This window comes from Rattus norvegicus, chromosome 19 (genome assembly GCF_036323735.1).
Source record: "Rattus norvegicus strain BN/NHsdMcwi chromosome 19, GRCr8, whole genome shotgun sequence".
Taxonomy (NCBI): domain Eukaryota; kingdom Metazoa; phylum Chordata; class Mammalia; order Rodentia; family Muridae; genus Rattus; species Rattus norvegicus.
This window is the reverse complement of record NC_086037.1, coordinates 61,970,971-61,991,946: the sequence shown is the minus strand read 5'-3', so window position 1 is coordinate 61,991,946 and position 20,976 is coordinate 61,970,971. Positions and strand designations below refer to the sequence as shown.

At 48.4% G+C, this 20,976-nt stretch overlaps 1 protein-coding gene across 1 annotated transcript in view; it reads left to right on the top strand.

The window, feature by feature from the left end:
* Pkd1l2 (polycystin 1 like 2) overlaps nucleotides 1-20,976 on the top strand; it is an 86,974-nt gene that overhangs the window by 53,378 nt on the left and 12,620 nt on the right. Inside the window, exons 28-37 of the mRNA XM_039098121.2 lie at nucleotides 2,369-2,568; nucleotides 3,369-3,583; nucleotides 4,546-4,762; nucleotides 6,547-6,775; nucleotides 9,014-9,218; nucleotides 11,911-12,004; nucleotides 14,256-14,393; nucleotides 16,494-16,679; nucleotides 18,603-18,930; nucleotides 19,818-19,951. Coding sequence (XP_038954049.1) covers nucleotides 2,369-2,568; nucleotides 3,369-3,583; nucleotides 4,546-4,762; nucleotides 6,547-6,775; nucleotides 9,014-9,218; nucleotides 11,911-12,004; nucleotides 14,256-14,393; nucleotides 16,494-16,679; nucleotides 18,603-18,930; nucleotides 19,818-19,951 — 1,946 coding nt within the window. The remainder of the gene's footprint in view (nucleotides 1-2,368; nucleotides 2,569-3,368; nucleotides 3,584-4,545; nucleotides 4,763-6,546; nucleotides 6,776-9,013; nucleotides 9,219-11,910; nucleotides 12,005-14,255; nucleotides 14,394-16,493; nucleotides 16,680-18,602; nucleotides 18,931-19,817; nucleotides 19,952-20,976) is intronic.

Below are 20,976 nucleotides of genomic sequence, written 5' to 3'. Positions count from 1 at the left end.
TCTGTGTTTTAGGGCAGATGGGTTTTCAGCTCTTGTTTCCTTTCCGTTTCTTCATTCCTCTGTTCCCTCGCCCGAGGTGCTTCCTTCCACACTGGTCTGCAAACACCCACGGACAGACGCTAATAGCTACATGCATGCACATCAACATACATCGTTATTTTGTGCGTGTGTTGTGTTTGTATACATGTCGGGGACAGAGGTCGTTCTTCAGTCACCATCCCCTTGGTTGTAGAGAGGGGTCTCTCACTGGTCTACAACTTGCCATTTTAACTAGGGTGGCCAGCCAGGGAGTCCCAGAAACCTTCCGGTCTGTCTCTGCCGTCACAACTCTAGGATTATAGCATGCATCACCACACCTATTTTCATAGGATGGGGATCGAACCCAGGTCCTCACGTAGTAAACACTCTACCAAAGCCATCACCCAGGCCACTTATTTTGCATCTATGGTATTACTGGAAATGCGCTGCCTTCTGTCTTTAATATAATAAACGTATTACGGTCACCCTTCGGGGAGAGTATGTTTAAGTCAAGTAATTTTCTTTGTTTTTGTCGAACGCTTGATCTTCCTGCCTCCGTCTCCCGTAGTACTGGGATTACAGCCATGTTCCATCACACCCAGTGTTCCTAATGGCTTTGCAGGAGCGCGCGCAGAATGGATGGCAAATTTACTTACTCTTCAGTGGTCTGGTGATATCCCCTTTCAGTGGCGCTTCTGAATTAGAGATCTGCTTTAATATGGGGGCATGGGTGATGGGTCCTAAGCTGATAATATTATAGCTATCTTGTCAAATTCAAATCTCAGTAAAGATACCACGCATGCTGACCGCTTACCTACCTGTTAGTGCTGAATATGACTCTAAATCCTTCCAGACATCAAGGGAACCGAGGCATGAGGAATGACGTCACTCGCTTGAGGTCACTGGGCAGAGGGATGGCAGGCCAGGACTCCAAGGTGGTTCTCTTTTCACACACTGTGGGTGTTGCTAAGTCACCACAGTGCTTGCCTAGGGCCCCTGGGTGTGGCAGCAACTGCTTGAAATTCCAGCACTCAAGAGACTGGAAGCTGGACGGTCAGGAGTGCAAGGTGGTTCTCCAATAGCGATTGTGAGACCAGCCTGTGCTACAGGAGACTGTGTCAAAAGTAAAATCACCATCTGCTAGTATTTTTAGAATGCATGTGGCATATGTATGTATTTGTGATGTGGCATTTCTACAGAGCTCAGAGGGCAACGTTTTAAGAAATGGTTCTTCCAGTTTTTTGAGAGTTTATGTGCATGTGTGTTTTGCCTGCACATGTATCTGTGCACCATGTCCATGTAATGCCTGTTGGAGGCCAGGAAAGGTGTCAAACCTCTTAGAAGTTAACTACCATCATGTGGGTGCTGGGATGTGAACTTAGGTCCTTTTAAACAAACAGTGCACAGTATGTGCTCTTATCCACTATGAAACAGCGCACAGTGGGTGCTCTTATCCACTATGAAACAGTGCACAGTGGGTGCTCTTATCCACTATGAAACAGTGCACAGTGGGTGCTCTTATCCACTATGAAACAGCGCACAGTGGATGCTCTTATCCACTATGAAACAGTGCACAGTGGGTGCTCTTATCCACTATGAAACAGTGCACAGTGGGTGCTCTTAGTCACTGAGGCATCTCTTCAGCCTGACCTCATTTCTTAGGCAGGGTCTCTGCTGCTTACTTGAGAGCATTTCTTGTCTACAACTCTCATGTTGCCTTAGGAGAACCCCAGGGTTACAAGTTACCTTATCCAGCTTTTTTAAAAAAAACATAGTTTTAGAGTAAGGGAGTCTACCTACTGAACCATCCTGCTGGTCCTCAAACATGCTAAACTTTACAGGTGAATCCCAGGTTGTTGTTGGGTTTTGTTTGTTTGGGGTTTTTTTTGTTTTGTTTTGTTTTGTTTCAAGACAGGGTTTCTCTGTATGCCAGGTCTGGCTGTCCTGGAACTAGCTCTGTAGACCAGGCTGGTTTTGAAGTTACAGAGCTCCACCTGTCTCTGCCTTCCAAAGTGCTGGGGTTAAAGGTGTGCCCCACTCCAGATTGTCTTTAAGAGACCAGTCCTGGGCTGGAGAGATGGCTCAGTGGTTAAGAGCACCGACTGCTCTTCCAGAGGTCCTGAGTTCAAATCCCAGCAACCACATGGTGGCTCACAACCATCTGTAATGAGATCCGATGCCCTCTTCTGGTGTGTCTGAAGACAGCTACAGTGTACTCATACACAAAATAAATAAATAAATCTTAAAAGAGAGAGAGAGAGAGAGAGAGAGAGAGAGAGAGACCAGTCCTCTCTGTATTTGTTTCCTTCCCTAAATGTCTCTCCACCTCTCCCTCCTGATCTGTCCACAGTCACCTGTTTTTCACTAAAACCTCCACGGGCTTCCAGGATGGACACATCTGGTACTCAGTCTTCTGTAACTCCACTCGGAGCAGCTTCACACGTGTGCAGAGGGTGTCCTGTTGCTTCTCGATGCTTCTCTGCACCATGCTGACCAGCATCATGTTCTGGGGGGTCCCTAAGGACCCAGCTGAGCAGAAGATGGACTTGGGTAAATCTCGGGATTACTTCCGGTGTCTGGGGCTGGTGGCTACCACTCCCACTGCTCCAGCAAGACCACTGTTGTCTAAAGGAGATGTTTAGCTTTGTTTGATTAATTTGATATTCTGAGGCAAGGTCTCGGTGGACCAGGTATCGCTAACCATTACAGGTGTATGCCACCATGCCTAACTTGACTTAGTGTTTGTGTGCATATGTGCAAACACATGTGTGTTCATGCATACAGAAACCAGGGTACAACCTAGGGTGTTGCTCCCAGGGAGCCAGTCACCTCACTTTTGAAGACTTAAGCTCAAGAGCTGAACTACACTGGCTGGCCAAAATGTCCCAGTAATCTGCCTGTCCCTCCTCTCAGCACTGAGATTATAGGCAGGTGCCACCCCACCTGACGGTTTTATAGTGGTGCTTAGGATGGTGGGGTACAGATCCCGAGCTTGCATGGAAACACTACAGACCAAGCTGCCTCCTCAGCTCCCTGATACTTCACTAGGACAAAGTAGATGTGTTTGTCCATGTAGCCTCATAGCTGACCTTAGCCCTGACCCTGCAAACATGGCCCAGACTTGTGGTAAACGCCACGTTAGCATGGACTATCTGGCTTAGCCCATATGTCTGAGTAAGCTAAGGGCCTCTTAGGAGCAGGGTGGACATCTAAAGGCTCATGGGTGACCTCTCAGGCGTTGTACTTGGTTGGTCCTTCACTGGGTAGCTGCCTCCTGCTAAGAGGGTGGAGGGGACTGGACTCTGGGCATCTGTCTCCACTTGACATCTCCTCCCCTCCTTTTCCTTCAGGCAAAATTGAGTTCACTTGGCAGGAGGTGATGATCGGGTTGGAGAGCTCCGTTCTTATGTTCCCCATCAATCTCCTGATTGTCCAGATCTTTCGGAACACCCGACCTCGTCTCCTGATGGAGAAGAATGGGAAACGGAAACAGGGATCCCCTCACCCAACTCCCTTACCGCAGCCCACAGAGGAGGGACTTCTGACACCTGAAACACTGACCAAGGCATGTTCTTAGCCTCAACTTGTGTAGGAATGGAGGTTCGCTCTAACCTGGCAGGAGTGGAGTGCAGGCTGGTGTATGGGTTATCTGGAAGTCGTAGTTGTCAAGATTCGCCAGCCGAAAACATACAGACGACCCGATACATGTATACGTGCATGTGCACACTTTCTGAGTACCTATCGTGTGCAAGATATCCCACCCTCTGTGGAAATTCTGTTGGTAAAGTTCTTTCCGTGGCGGGAGCCACAAACAAAATCCACACTCCTCCTAGACTACAAGGACAACCCAAAGAACGAATCCTCCAAACTCACCTGGAGAAACCAATGAATTTACTGGGGCTTCCTGACTGAGCGAGCAATGGAGAAGGGTTACAGACAGGACCTTAAAGCAGCCATCTTGGAAGGGTAGCACGTTGCAGTGACAATGGTTTCTTTACGGCTGTGTAGATGGAGCCCCCCTCCCCTCCTTCCTCACCAATATCCTCCATCCCCACCCCCACCCAGACCTTATGTGCTGGGTCAGAACTGCATGAGGTTGGTTGCGGGCCTCAAGACCCTTCCTGTCCCGCCCCTTCTAGGGAAGGTAAATGATCCACAGGCCCAGTTGGTCTGCTCCTCTCTGAGCTTGCCCAGAATCATAGAGCAGCAGTATGGTTCTAAGGACAGTGCTGTACTGTAGACCCCCCAGGCTAGAAGAGACACATTTCCCTGCACTCGGGTGCTTGATTATCTTTTATAGGACCCTTACTGTGTGTGGTAACTTGCGCAATGTAGACTGAGACGCTGGAGTGAGTCCATTGAAGCTCCACCAGGGAGATTTCAGTGGTTGCCGATCGTGCCTGGGGTGGGGGGCAAAGCTGTAGTTGAAATGTGGGTCATGCAGCTCGGGGCCTATGTTCTTGGCCTCTGTACCGTGTGCCCTTGCCTGTGGCTCATGTTTCCTCACCTCACTGGGCTTTCTTGCAGGGTATACAGAGTCTCATCAGCTCACTGTTTAAAGCCCTGAAGGTGCCGCCCCCAGCCTCAGGCTGGGACTCTACAAACCAGATGGACATTAACTCCCTCCTCGCTTTAATGGAGGACATAGTCTCTCCAGAGAGCACAGCAGGACAGGAGTTCTGGGAGGAAGCCAGAGGGAGAGAGGACCCTCTCACCTTCACACATGGGTCTGTTAAACCGGAAGGTAAGTCCTCCCCACTTCTGTGCCAAAGGTGAAAGGAGCAGGGCTCAGGACCCCCAAGACCAAGTTCTTAGCACAAAAGAGATTATTTGCGCCCGAAGGGGCAGAGGGCAGAGATAAGGGACAAAGACAAAAATAGAGGATAGGGGAGAAGGGGAAGGGAGCAAAGGAGAGGGGACAGAAAAGGCAAGGGAGATGGGGAGGGGTATTTGTTTTGGAGGGACAAAGTACTGCCTCTGGATAGAGAGAGACAGACAGATGTGGCCCATAGGCAAATGGTGGTTTATAAAGGTAAAGGGGAAACCTGTGTTAGGATGAGGTGTTTCATTTTAATTGAACGTGTTAATTAAGTGAGCCAGAGGGGGCTTTTGATTGCTGCAGTTCAACACTTTGATAGCTGGACCTTGGTAGCCAGCCTCAGGAGGAGGAAGTGACCAAATAAGGGAAATGGACCCTGGGGCTGGCTTTAGGAATGAAGGCTAACAGTTTAGCGAGGCAGAGGGAACTAGAGAGAAGGGTAGGCTCGCCAGAGCCTTGCTCACACTGGAGCTGGCCAGAGTCTCTTTAAAAGGAAGTGGTCCTTGGGGGCCAGGCGGTGCAGGCTGGACCTCGAGACCTCGCCTCAGTCTCCCAGATGCTGGGATTACAGGCATGCACCAGCAGATACAGCTTCATGCTCCTTTAAAAGAACGAGCACATTCACTACTAAACAAGCACATTCACTACTGGATGTGGGTAAGGATTGCTTTGAGGTCAGAGAAGGACTTGTGTGACTGGTTTCCCCCTGCTGTACGGGTCATCAATCTTGGCCTCGAGTGCCTGTGTCCTCTGAGCCACCTCCCCGGCCCATGTTTTGTTTCTCGTTATGTCACTCCTATGATTTAAAAGGAGATGTCTAAACGTTTCTTTCCGCTGGTGTGGCCGAGGCTGCCTGAAATCCCTCCACTTAGCACTCAGGAGGATTGGAGAGGAGGGCAAGGTCATTTTTGGCAGCACTGAAAGCTTGAGGCCAGCCTGGGATACACAAATCACCGTCTCAAAGACAAAATAACATCCATTTTTTAAAAAAAAACATTTTAGGGGAGCTGGGGATAGAAATGGAGCATATGACTAATCCCTAGGTTCTGTCTCCAGCCCTGAGAAGAAATATGGAGAATCTGAAATTTCACCAAACCAATTGTAGAAAAACAGTAACGGGGCCGGTGGGTTAGATGCTGGCTTTTGGCTTCCACACCCAACTACCTGGTTCAAAACCCAGCACTCAGTCAGAGAAAGAGTTCTCACAAGTTGTCCTCTGATTTCCATATCTGCCTGATATATGGGTGCACAAATGCACACATGCATGCATACACGTACATATATATATATATATGTATGTATATATATGGTGTGTGTGTATATGTGTATATGTATGTATGTATGTGTGTATATATATATATATATATTTATGTCAGACATTGCTGTACATCCCTATAATGTCAGCGTTCAGGAGGCTGAGGCAGGAGGATTACCAGTTTGAAGCCAGCCTGGCCTACAAAGCAAACTCCTATGAAGGAAGAAGAGGGAAAGAAGGAAGGAGGAAGGAGGCTTAGACGGCATAGAAGGTGGAAGCCCCCCTCCCCACACACACACACATACCTGACAGCTTGGGTATGATCCCTGGAGGAAGAGAACCAACTCCACAAGTTATACTCTGACTTTCACACGTGTGCTGCTGCTGTCTTTACTGTAGCTGGTTCTTTGTCACTTACCACCCCCATCTGGTCACTTTTCCCTTTGACTCACAGAGAACACATGGCACCTGGGGCCCCGGCTGGCGGTGAGCGACCTTTGGAAGGACAGCATCTACAGGCCATGTCTCTACATTCGGCTGGAGCATGTAGAGAGGAAGCTGCGACTGGTGGGGCCCCAAGGCTTCCGGCATCCTCACAGCCATGCCCAGGCCCTCAGGCAGCTACATGTCCTGAAGGGCCACCTCTGGGGACAGCCTGGTACCCCGGCACTGGCATATACCAGGTAACCAACGTCCTCAAATGCTGAATGGGCACACCTGCCCTCTCCAGCCTGGGACACCTTGACCAGCCTTGGAAAGGTGTCCACCCAGACCATGCAGGCAGAAGGGACTAGGGATCCTCTTGAGTCCCTGCAAAGCCATGAGTGGTTAAGGGGACAAGGTTACTTGCTGGAAGACGCTTAGCCTTTGCACAGAACTTTGCGGATCATGGTGGTGGTTATTGTCCAGTCCGCAATGCTGGAGACGTGTCTTGGTCTCTCTGTGCCTGGGTTTCACTGATTAAAGTGTGCATCTCCTGGTTCAAACCCAACGGATGTTTTCTTCCATTTGTTTGACGGTTTGTGTGTTTGTTGAAGTGCTGGGGGTTGAACCTCATCCTTACGCATGCTAGGGAGTCTCTCTGCAAGTGTTTGCTTTTGTTTCTTTTAACAATCAGGAAACTTTGAAGACAGGTTATTTGATGACGGAACTAAGTGTGCCAGGCCTGATGCAGTCTTACAATCCCGAATTCTAGGGAAGGTGAAGCAGGAAGATCGAGTGTTCAAGAGCAGCTTGAGCTGCATAGCAAGCTCAAGGTCAAGCTGGGTGTCTTAGTTAGGGTTACTGTGGCTTTGATGGAACCATGGCCAAAAGCAAAGAGGGGTGGGAAGGGTTTATGTGGCCTACACTTCTCCTTTGCTGTTCATCACTGGAGGAAGTCAGGGCAGGAACTCAAGCAGGCCAGGAACCTGGAGGCAGGAGCTGATGCAGAAGTCATGGAGGGGTGCTGCTTACTGGCTTGCTCCTCGTGGCTTGCTCCCGTGTCAATCCTGGTTAAGAAAATGTCTTCCAAATTTGCCTACAGTCGGATCGTATGGAGACATGCTCTGAGTGGAGGCTCTCTCCTCTGAGGACTCCAGCTGTGTCAAGTTGACTTAAAACGACCCAGTGTTACGTTTGTTTGGTCCTTTTGTTTTGCCTGCACTTAATACCTGTGCCACCAGTTCATGTGCCTGCAGAGGCCAGAAGAGCATTGGAAGTTACAGACAGTGGTGAGCTGCCCCGTGGTTACTGGGAATTGAACCCAGGCCCTCTGGAAGAGCAGCCAGTGCTCTTACCTGTGAAGCTCTCTCTCTAGCACCTACAGTCCATTTTTCTTACTGTTTTTGCTGTTTTGAGACAGGGTCTCTCTATATAGCCCTTTTTGTCCTGGAATTCACTGTGCAGACCAGGTTGGCCTCAAACTTATAGAGATACTCTCCCTTTCCTGTGCCTCCCGAGTGCTGAGATCTACAACACCTGACTCGGTGTTCCTTTAAAAAAATGTTTTTCTGTGTTATTTATGAGATTTACTTTACTTTATTATGTGTGTTTGTGTGTGTGTGTGAGAGAGTATCAGAGGTTAGAGAGAGTGTTGGATGCTTTGGAACTGGAGTTACAAGTGTTTGTGAGGCACCTAATGTGCTAGTCTGCTGTTAGAGAAGTAAAGTGTTCTTACTGAGCTCTCTCTCTCTCTCTCTCTCTCTCTCTCTCTCTCTCTCTCTCCCTCCATATATATATATATATATATATATATGAAGTATTATATATATTTCATATATATGAAATGTGTGTGTGTGTGTGTGTGAGAGAGAGAGAGAGAGAGAGAGAGAGAGAGAGAGAGAGAGAGAGAGATAGCTCAGTGGTAACAGACCCACCTAGGATGCTGGAGACCCAAGGGCTGTCTGCCTTTCCATAGCTCACAGACACACAGCTTTTGGTATTCAACAAATTAAAAAATATTTGTTATTAATTAATCAGAAAATGACCCTTCTTGAGAGGTCTTCTGAGGTAATCTAGGATGATCTTATATTGTGCCCAGAATGTGTTTTTAATATTCCCCCTCCAAACGGAAAAGGGAGGCTGTAAGACAGATGGGGTGTGCCAGACACGATGGAGGGAGTTGTTGAAAGCAGCTGATAAGTGCTGGGAGGGGGGTGATGGCTTGATGCCTTTTGTATGATGAGACTCTTTTATAATAAAAGACTTTTAATAACATAGAACCAGCCTTCGAGGCTTGCTGTTGGAGACTGCCCCCTAGCCGGCACTGGACAAATGGCAGCCTATAGAACAGGTCTTTCAGGCAGGTACAAGTAACGGAGAAACAGATTCTCAGAGGTCAAGCAGCTTTGCAAGGCCATTTGGAGGATGAGGATGGATCAGGATTTTAATGTGGGTCTTCGGGCTGTACCTTAACTGTGCTGGTCTAACCTCTTTTACAGCACTCCTCGGGCCAGCAAATGCCCTGGCTGCCTGCCCTGGTGGTGTGTCCTAGTGGGCTGGCTCCTGGTGGCGACCACCAGTGGGGTGGCAGCCTTCTTCACCATGCTGTACGGCCTGCACTATGGAAGGGCCAGCTCCCTCAAGTGGCTCATCTCCATGGCTGTGTCCTTTGTGGAGAGTGTGTTCATCACCCAGCCCCTGAAGGTCAGAACACCCTGATTCAAAGTGTCTGCCCACCCCTGCTACCCACCTTTACCCTCCCGTGGTCAGTTCTTCCTCAAGAATAGCAAGTATTTTTTTAACGTTCATTTAACAAACATGTGAGCTGCTACCTCTGCACTGACCACGGAGCAGGGATAACGGAGGTGGTACCATAATAGCCCAAAAGACTTGTCCCCCAGTGCCGGTACTAATGCTTCTTTATCATCACCACCCTTAGGATTCTGGGAAAATTTATAGGGGAGAGCTCAGAAAGCTGGGGAGGTAGCTCAGAAAGAGAGAGCTTGCCTAGCATGCACAGGGTTCTGGTTCAATTCCAGCACGCCCACCAAAAAGATCAAAAACATCTTGTAGCATGTATGTGTATATATATATATATATATATATATATATATATGTGTGTGTGTGTGTGTGTGTGTGTGTGTGTGTGTGTGAATATGATATATGTGTATGCATACATGAATATATATATGATGTATATGTGTATGTATATGATGTATATGAATATGTATACAATGTATACGTATATGTGTATGATGCATGTGTATGAAGTATGTGTATGTGTATATGCTGTATATGTATATGATATACATGTGTATGTGTATATGCTGTAAATATATATGATGATGGACATGTGTATGTGTATATGTGTATGTTTATGTGTATGATGTATGTGTATGAAGTATGTATATGTGTATATGTATATGATGTATATGTATCTGTGTATGTGTATGTACATGATGGTGTATATGTGTATGTATATATGCTGTATATGTATATGCTGTATATGTATATGATGATGTACATGTGTATGTGTATATGTGTATGTTTATGTGTATAATGTATGTGTATGAAGTATGTGTATGTGTATATGTATATGATATTTATGTGTGTATGTTTATGTGTATGATGTATGTGTATGAAGTATGTGTATGTGTATATGTATATGATATTTATGTGTGTATGTATATATGTACATGATGTATATGATGTATATGTATATGTTTGTATGTATGTGTATGTATATATGTGTATATGATGTATATGTATATGTGTATATGATGTATATGTGTATGTATATATGATGCATGTGTATATGTTTGTATGTATATGTGTATGTATATATGTGTATATGATGTATATGTATATGTGTATATGATGTATATGTGTATGTATATATTATGTATGTGTATGTATGTGATATATGTATGTAGGTGTATATATGTAGCTGTAGATGATGTGTATGCATATATATATACATGCATATAACTTCTAAGTATGAAATGAGAGAAGATAGCAATTTAAAGGACTGTTTCCTTCAGAAACCTGCCCCCATCCCCTGAGATGTTAAAGTTATGTGGGAGCATGGTAGCCTCAGATACTAAGCCCAGACTAGAACCCAGCAGGGAGCAGGGACAGACCAGCTTCTGGAAAGAGCCAGGCAGTTGCCAGTTGGCAGGGGACCAGGAAATCTGTAAAAGTAAAGTGACCATTTAGGGACTCTTCTCAGGTTTAGTTACTTGGTTTTGTTTTTTCTTTTAAGATTTATTGGGGCTGGGGATTTAGCTCAGTGGTAGAGCGCTTACCTAGGAAGCGCAAGGCCCTGGGTTCGGTCCCCAGCTCCGAAAAAAAGAACCAAAAAAAAAAAAAAAAGATTTATTTATTCTACGTATGTGAGTACACTATAGCTGTCTTCAGGCACACCAGAAGAGGGCATCAGATCTCATTACAGATGATTGTGAGCCACCATGTGGTTGCTGGGATATGAACTCAAGTCCTCTGGAAGAGCAGTCAGTGCTCTTAACCAATGAGCCATCTCTCCAGCCCTAGTTACTTGGTTTTGCTTGGTTTTTGAGATGGAGTCTTCCTATGTAACCCTGGCTAGCCTGGTACTCAATATGTAGCCCAGACTCAATTTGAATGATAGCAATCCTCCTGCCTCAATAACCCAAGAGCTGAAACTGTAGCTATAGATATGCACTTCTACCATACCCAGCCCCTGGAAATTTTTCTCCTGTGGGTCATCTCAAATCCTTCCTCCATCTACCCTGCTGTTCTACCCTGATTTATAGGTATGTATTTATTTATAGATAAGGTCATGTAGCCCAAGATGGTCACACACTATTTAGCTGAGGCTGACCTCAAACTTCTGATCTTCCAGCTTCCGCCTCCCTAGTGCTGGGATTTCAGGTGTGTGCTGTCACTCTGTTAATGTAGAGGCTCCATTCATGTGGCCGGAGGTCAAACCATGGCTCTGTGCCTGCCAGGCAAGCACGCTACCAACTGAGCTACCTTCCCAGTCCCAAATGGTCTTTTTGATAAGACTCAGAAGCTTCTGTGACGATTCCACCAGCCAGGGCTGGGCGACTAGGAAGAGCTGGGGTGTGTGTCCCCAGTGTTCCATATCAAACCACAGGATCCCCTTTGCTTGGGCATAACAGACAAACCGGTCACAGGTTGTATCAGCTGATGCAGAGCTTCCGGGATGGGGTGAGGTGGAGTCAGAAGCGAGACACGCTCTGGGTAGCTGGGTAGCACAGCGGGGAAGCTCTGGGAAGTTTCTGGGCTTCTCAGCCTTGCGTCCTCATACTGACCTTCCTCTGTGGGAATGGCTGATCCCTGAGTCTCAGGCATGAGAGTTCCCTGCAACCTTGGGTTCACATGAGGTGATTTCCAGGTGCTGGGCTTTGCTGTTTTCTTTGCGCTGGTTTTGAAGAGAGAGGATGATGAAGAGACCTTACCTTTACTTCCAGGACGTCTGTCTAGCCCAGGTAATAGGGCCCTGGCATGTGGAGACGGGGCCTGACCAGCGGGTGGTCCGGCAAGGCTGAGTAGGCCATTGGTGAACATCTATGAGATGTCCTGGGCCTCGGGCACTCCCAGATGTTATCAGCCTTTTCACGGCTTTATCAGCCATTCCAGAATAGACCAGCAAGAGATAACCTTCTTTCCTAACTTCATCCCTCCCTCCTTTGAAGAGCTTTATTCCTTCCCTTCCGTACTTTCTGATAACCCAGCGTGACCTTTTAACCAAGGGTGTGCCCTTGGGGATCTGGAAGGACTGTTGTGCCAGAGTGCGCCCTTAGAGATAAGGAAGGCTATATATATTCTTTTTAGAGATAGACCTTCACATAGCCTTGAATTTGGTACATAACTGAAAATGACTTTGTACTTCAGATGCCCCCAACCCATTGCCACCTCCAGGCATGTGCCACCGAGCTAGTTTATGTGGTGCTGGGGACAAAACACAGGCGAAGCCCAAGTTAGGCAGGCACTCTACCAAAGGAGCGCCATCCTTTACCAAGGTGTATGCTGGGCTTTAAATCTCGTCTCCTGTCCGGCCAGACCACACCAAAGCAACATGGTTCCACGTGGAGAGGTTTAATGAGAGAAGAAGAGTAGAAGAGGAGAGAAATAAAGGCCAGCCATAGGCACGCGGAGGGAAGGGGGGAGGGAAAGGGGAGAGAAGGGACAAAGGGGAAGAAGGGAAGAGGACAAGAGCAGGAGAAGAGAACAAGAGAATGAGGAGGGGGGCAAACAGCCCCCTTTATAATGTCGGGCATGCCCGGCTGTTGCCAGGTAACTGTGGGGCGGAGCATACCTGGCTGTTGCCAGGTAACTCTGGGGGTGGAGCTTAAACAGAATGCCAACAGAGTGATTTCCTGAGATTTCAAATGAAAACAAAGCATTCAGTTGGCTGCCGGGTAGGTTGCAGAGGGTGGCCACACACTAGACTTCTGGGACAAAAAGTCTGCAGTCCGTAACCAAGGGTCCAAACTGTCCCTGCTGGTTTTGGTAAACAAAGATTTATGGGAACAACTAGGCTCCCAGACCTCTGGTCTAAGAGGCCCCTGGTCAGTCCCCCCTTCCCAGTGGAGCTCTCAAAGGACCTGGAGAAGAGCTTTCCTCAGACAGATGAGCAAACGGAACAGAATCAATAACTGACCTTGACCTTAGCGAAGATAAAGCAGGAGCCAGTGCGCTCATGCGCACAGAGGTTCACCCCGCCCCAGGCTTGTAATCTTCCATCCCAGGGTGGAGTTTTGGCTTTGCACATCCAAAAACCAAAACAAAAGAACCATTTCACTCCAACCAAAATCTCCTTTTTCAACGAAAGAGTAACTTCTCTTTGAAGAGACGCCAGCTTCCCAGCCTAGCGGATATTCCTTCGTTCATTCTTTGGGCGCGTCTTCAAGGAGGGCTGGCTGTGTTTCAGGAAGCGATGGCATTGGAGCACAATCAACATAAAATTCGCTCGCTGTTGGGTGTAATTCGTTGATTCTAGTAAATTCAGAGGGTTATATAACTATCATCGCTGTGATTGAGATTTAAAACATTCCATCCCCCAGAAGGGTCCCTTTGTCCCCTTTGAGTCTGTCCCTGACCCCAACCCCAGCCCTGGGCAATGTGGGACTGACTGAAAGGAACGTCACACCCCTGCCAGCATAGACCTTGTAGGCAGGTGACAGTAAAGCAGGTTAATGTAGAAGCAAACATCTAAGGGAGTCTGATGCAGGCAAGGCTGCAGAGGGATAAGACCCTTCAGGATCCCCTAGTCAGCCCCGGAAGGAGAGGGGAAGACTTGAACCCCTAGATGCCCACAAAGGCCTTGAGGTGAGACAACTACTCATCTGTGGCAATCACTATTGGTACATCTGGAGCTCAGAGAGTTATGTTAAAGGAGATGGTTCATGGAGAGGGTGGAGGGGATTAGGGAGCAGGGCAGGAAGGGACTTGGAGGGTCTGGGGCAATTCTGGGCTTTCTGAATTTAAAATAGGAGAATGGTGGCCCTATCTGCCTTGTCTTTTACAGAGGTCACCAGTGTTGCCCTGGAGACCCTAGGTATCCAGTCAAAAATGAGACCAGCTGGGAGGTAGATGACAAATGCTGGAGACAGAGTAGGCAGACGGACATGAGCACATCCGATAGGTGGGCCACCGTGCACCTATCAGAATGGCTGGTGACAACACCTGGTTTCCCTGTCACGTGGGGGACTGTTTCTTGTGTCCTTGTGTCCACAGGTCCCCATGTCTTGTCCCAATCACGGAGGCGCAGCAGCAAGGATGCTTACCGGCCTCCTCCCGCTGCTGCCATTGAGAAGATGAAAACCGCACGCCTCAAGGAGCAGAAAGCATTTGCCCTCATCAGAGAGATCCTGGGTGGGCAACTTCCCACACCTGGGTTCCTGGTACATCTTGGAGCAGACACACCGAGTGTCCTTTGATGAGCCCCGTGCTGCCTCTAGGCCTCAGTTTCAGTCCATGGCAACTTGTCCTGGCTTCTCCTTTCTGCTTGGAATCTTTTAAGCACTTGAGATGAAGTCTGAGTTCCCTATTGTGGCTCTACCCACTTGGGTTCCCTCTCCTGCCTCCCAGGGTCAAGGGTTCTGCAGCTCCTAAGATCTGATGCTTCTGCTGCTTCCCAGACCTTTTGTTCTGTCCTATCCTCAGCTACCTAGAGTGTAGCCACCCTCTTCCCTACCTTCCCTTCTGGCTAATTCTTCCTGTTCTTTAACTCTTAGAGCTTATCTTCAAAGAGCAACCGAAGCTTTCAAAGCTCAGAGTTTGTCTGCCTGATTCCCCTGAAGCAGCAGATCTGGGTGGTAGTTATAGTTCATTAACAAGGTGATCCCAGGCAGATGGGTCAGGAGGGAAATACCACAGGAAAAGGAAAAAGTCTGAGACCTTGGGACCCACTCCCTCAATTTTCCTATGAAGTATTATTATCGGTGTCCATTCAGACCCAGCAGGGGACTGGGTGATGGTGGTGCCTCCTGGTGCAGATCCCAAGCCCAAGGCTGGAAGGTCTGGCTCAGTAGGAATCTGTACCCTGCTTGGATTGTTATGTGTGACTTTCTGATCTAAAGACAAGACCCCGCTGGTCTTCAGTAAGCAGGTAGACGCCATGAGCACAGAGATCGTATCTGTCTGCCCCATCTCTGTATTGGTAGCAATGTCACAGGGCAGGTGCCTGATTTTGACAATTCTGTCATAAATACACTGATAGAGGTCTGAAGGGGGCCCAGTAGGTAAGAGTGTCCACTTTGCAAGCACGAGACCCTAGTTTGGATTCCCAGCACCTGCATAAAAAAACAGAGGTGGTCGCGTGTACTTTTAACCCTAGTGCTAGTGGAGGATGATGAGCGCTTGCTGGCTGCCAGCCTCACTCTGGGGTCAGTGCCAGATCTTGTCTCAAGGGCAAAGGTGGAGAGTTATACTATAACATGACACTCAACATCGTCCTCAACATCGTCCTTTGGTGCACCCGCATGTATGTGCATACACGGCACACACATAAAGAAAATGAAAAAGCTAACAGGTTCTGGGGTTTAGCTCAGTGGGAGAGCTCCTTTAGCAAGCACAGACACCGCAGTCAATCCCCAGCCAATCCCCAGTGAGCCATGCCATTTGCTGCTTAAATCTCATGATCTGGGTTCACTCCCTAAAACCCATCGTTGAAGTAGGGAATGGACTTCTGCCTGCTATCTGTTAGGGTAGAAATCTCGGCTCGCGTCCGGACAAACCACACCAAGCGAACATGGTTCCACGTGGAAAGGTTTAATGAGAGAACAAGAGTAGAAGAGGAAAGGAGAAAAGGCTGACCATGAGCATGTGGAAGGGAATGGGGAGAGAAGGGACAAAGGGAAGAACAAGAGAGAGTGAGTCAGCCATTTTTAGCTGTTGCCAGGTAACTATGGGGCGGAGCATACCTGGCTGTTGCTAGGTAACTGGGGGTGGAGCTTAGACAGAATGCCAACATTATCCACTGACCTACACACATGATGTGGCATATGCATGTTCACACTCACACATAAGAACAATGCATAAGTAGTTTTGAAGAGAAGGTCAAACAAGGAGGGCTCAGATCTATAATTCCGATGCTGGGAGGGTCAGGAAATCATGGCCGATGTCGCTGACGTAGCAAGTTCAAAGTCAGCCTCGGACATGAGACCGAGCTTAAAAGAAACACAGAGCATGATGCCCTGGTTGGGTTGTGTTCTAAACGTTTTCTTTAGAAACAGTAGCTGAACCTTCCATCACAGTCCCAGGCCTTAAAATTATTATCTGAATAATCCACAAGGAGGCGCCTGTGGAGAGGAAGTAGCAGGATCTCTTTGTACATGTCCCTCCTTTCTGTTGTTTCTGTGGCTAGAGTGGGGGCTGGGCTGCAAGCCCTCCAGGGCTCTGAGCCATGTGCGATCTCTTTCCTCTTTGGACTTGGTCAAGGACCCGCCTGACCAGGCTGTGCATCCTTTCCAGCTTACCTGGGCTTCCTGTGGATGCTGCTGCTGGTGGCCTACGGGCAAAGGGACCCCAGTGCTTACCACTTCAACAGACATCTGGAACGGAGCTTCACTCAAGGCTTTTCAGCTGTTTTGGACTTCAGAGGGTTCTTAGAATGGGCCAACACCACTCTTGTGAAGAACCTATATGGTCATCACCCAGGTAGTCCCCTAGCCTCGAGACAGCATGTCAAAGCCCCTCTTGTGCGTGTAACTGTGTGTGATCAGCTGTAAGTCACAGACAGCTTGAAAATACAATAGGCGCATGGTCATAGGCTTTGACAGGCTGTCAGAAGGCTGGTGTGCACGGACGATCATCTTGTGTAAGAGGTAGGAAGCCTAAACTGGCTAGGCAAATACAGTGTACAGGCAGGAGACAGGACGTGGGACTAGTCATGCCGGCAAACCATGGAACTGCAAAGTCCATCTTGAAACTCCAAGATGGTGTGTGTGACTACTATGTGGTATCTGAGTGAAGGGCGGGTGTGGAGCTGTGTGGAAGAAAGGGACAGGGAGGGGAGGTTGTGGAGGAGAGGTAAGGATCACTTTTATCCTTGTAGAGAAGAGGCAGCATGGAGGTTTGGACACAAGGAAGCAGCGCAAACCTGTGGGGCAAGGAGTATCACTCTGGAAGGATGTGGAGGCTGGAGTGGAGTCAGGAAGAGAGGGTGGGGGGGAGGGAGAGGGAGGATGGGGAGAGATGAGGGATACAGGAGAGGGGGGATAGGAAGTACTGTTGGGATGTGGAGCTTGTTAGAAAGTGAGGGTTGGTAAGGACGCAGATGGTATTTAGGCTGACAGAGTGGGGGTGCGGTCCCCCAAAAGAATGAATGTGGAACATACAGTGTCCAGAATGGATTAATGGTGAGGAAGGATGAGTGGATTAGATATATTCATGATAGTGTGGCAGCGGTTGGTCCAGGAAAGGAACCTGACGCTTAACTGCCCTTCAGCAGTGAGGTTTATTCGGAGAAAGGGCCTCAGGACCCTGGTGGGCCCCAAGACAGGGAGATCATTAGACAGAAAGTGGCACAGCATATGGGAGAGCCAAGCACGATGAGGCCCTTAAAGGGAAGGAAGACTTCCTTTTACAGCCTGAGAGGCCTTCATTAAAGATGAGAATAAGGTGGGGTGCGGCCTACACCTTTAATCCCAGAGGACTTGAGACACAGAGGCAGATGAATCTCTGTGAGTTCTAGGACAGCCAGGGCTACATAGAGAGACCACAGGGTGGGGGTGGGGGTGGAGAGAGATAAGGAGGAGGCCAGACAAGTGCCTTCAGAGAAAATCCCCAGGGCAGTCCTGTGAGGAATCTTCTGAGAAATCTGAAGAACAATCTCCAGAACATAGGACATATCAGACTTTTATATGCTTTTTAGGGGGTGGGAAGTTTTGCATAATGTGATTTTCATTCAGAATAGCGTACATTGGGGCTGGAGAGATGGCTCAGCGGTTAAGAGCACTGAGGTCCTGAGTTCAATTCCCAGCAACCACATGGTGGCTCACAACCATCTGTAATGGGATCCGATGCCCTCCTCTGGTGTGTCTGAAGACAGCCACAGTGTACTCACATACAGAATAGCATATGTTACAAAGAGCAGGGGTACTGGTTAGGACCATAAATCATAAAACCACAGCACAGAGTACTGCTCAATTCTGTCCCAGAGAGAGCTGCACGGAGGTGTGACCTAATCCCTTTGGGCTGTAGGCGCTGACTTCTCAAGAGTGCCCAGGGACTTTTTTTAAAAGATTGATTTATTTGTTTTATGTATGTGAGTACACTGTCATTGTCTGAAGACACACCAGAAGAGGGCATCAGATCCTATTTCAGATGGTTATGACCCACTGTGTGGTTGTTGGGATTTGAACCCAGGACCTCTGGAAGAGCAGTTAGTGTTCTGAGCTATCTCTCCAGCCCAAGTGCCCGGGGTCTTAAAGGGACAGGGCCATGTTCTAACAGAATGCATACTGTGTCTATCTCTGTGGCGGATACACCTATGGTCATATGCGCGTCTGGGTGGGGGAGCCTGGGATGTGTTAGAAGGCTTTCAGATACTACCCTCGCCCTCCTGGTTCTCATCTTTAGGCTTTGTCACTGACGGGAACTCCAAGTTGGTTGGCAGTGCCCACCTTCGCCAAGTAAGGGTCCGAGAAAGCTCTTGCGCTGTTGCCTGGCAGTTACGGGGTTCTTTTGATGGATGCCGTGCGCCATATTCCCTGGATGCTGAAGACCTGGCAGACTATGGAGAAGGCTGGAATGCCTCTGCCCACAATAGCAGCGATGGCTTCCCTAAGGTGTGGCAGTACCAGAGCCAGAGCCGACGCCGGGGTTATCCCACATGGGGCAAACTTGCCGTGTATGGGGGAGGAGGCTATGTGGTCCCCTTGGGGACTGATCACCAAAGTGCCTCAAGGTAAGAGCCACTCAGTTCCTTTCTGTCTCTGTGATGGCATTTGTTGAGAGCGCCTGGTGGAGTGGAGGTGCAGCGCTGACAATAAGGCCAGGCTGAGTTCGATCGTGCCACTGTGGGAGGGGAAGGGCGAGCACGAATCATCCAGCAAATATTTCCAGGCCCCAAGTGTCTCAGGCGCGTCCCCAGACCTGGGAGGCAAGGCGCTCTGCAGCTAGTATTGCTAAGCATGCATGTGCGTGCACATGCGTGATTTCATTTTCTCCATCTGGAGGGACTGATGTCAGTGCCATTGTGGATGAGGAGACCAAGGCCTGAAGAAGTTAGTCCCTTACCCAAGTGGCAGTGGGGAATTGAACCCAACTCCCTCTGCCACCCCAGGGCACATTGCTCCTTTAATTACGCCAGGATGAGTTCCCCAGGACCTGATCCTATGTAAGGTGCCATCCCAGAGGAACTTCCACAGTTGCAGCCACCGCCTGAGTCCTAGTGCTTCATGGGGTTCCTCTAGAACACTACGGCTCTTTGATGTAAAAGAAAAAAAAACAAAAGCATTCCACTTCCGGGGAATGGGGCACATCCAAGCACATGCTTCTGCACCCTGACCCAGATGTTCTGATGTGCCTGACAGCCTGAGAGTCTGCACTCACCATATGCTCCAAATATTGACTGGGGACCCCCTTGAGAGCCTCTGTTCTATAAGCTAACACGCCTTGTGGCTGGCAAATGGTGACTGTCTCCCCCACCCCCCAAGCTCCCTGAAAGCTAAGCATATAGCCTGGATCAGAGTAGAGGAGAAGGTTTGGACAGTACGCCCTAGCTCATCCAGAGGTTCATGGGGAGGGAGCCTCCCGAGAATGAAGATACCCAAGCGCCCCCCTCCTCTGCAGGATTCTCCAACACCTCTTTGACAATAGATGGCTGGACGCCCTGACCAGAGCGCTGTTTGTGGAGTTCACTGTTTACAACGCCAATGTTAATCTGTTGTGCTGTGTCACACTCACACTGGAGACCAGTGGCCTGGGTGAGAGCCCTCTCTCCTAGAAAGCCTCACCCTGGGTCCCCACCCTCAAAGCTGGGTCCTGCTGCCTGGGGGGGGGGGGGGCTGGGTTCCAGGGAAGTTGCAGTGGGGGAGGGGTCTGCGTTCACCTCACAATGGGCCATGAATCTCTGGGTTCCGGACAGCAAGGCCTCAGTTGTACCCCAGCCGACTGTCCTTTCTTACTCTGGCCTGGTTTCTTTCATTTTCTTAAAGGAATCCAGTAGAGTGAGAAGGTAGCTTATCCTCTTTTTTTTTTAATATTTTATTTATTTATTATCTATGAGTACATTGTAGCTGTCTTCAGACACACCAGAAGAGGGCATCAGATTTCATTACAGATGGTTGTGAGCCACCATGTGGTTGCTGGGATTTGAACTCAGGACCTCGGGAAGAACAGTCGGTGCTCTTAACCTCTGAGCCATCTCTCCAGCCCGCTTATCCTTCTCTTAATCCCACAGTGGGAAGCACTTTCATCACCGCTGTCACACAATGGAGGCCAGAGCTTCAAACTCCATACTCACCCTAACTGTTGTGGTGGGATTTTATACGTTTTGTTTATTCTTTTTCCCCATCTACCATCTTTTTTAAAATGTTCATTACAAGCTACCAGAACCAAAAATCAACCTAAACCCTTCTCGGCTAACATACAACTTGCGCAGAACTCAGCTTACTCTCTGTTAAACACTGAATATTTAATAAATATTCAACTGCTATTTTATTTGTTTGGCTATTTTCAGACAGAGTCTCAGATAGCCCAGATGGGCTTCAAACTTATCATATTCTCTCCTTCTTAATTACTGACTCTATATTGGAGAACTACCACATGCAGCCTAAATTTTAAAAATATATATTTTATTTTAGAATTTTACTCATGCATACATGTATATGGTGTATTTTTTTATCAGACCACCACCACTAGATTAACACACACACACACACACACACACACGCGCGCGCGCGCGCGCGCAGCTTTAATCCCAGTATTCACAGGTAGATCTCTGTGAGTT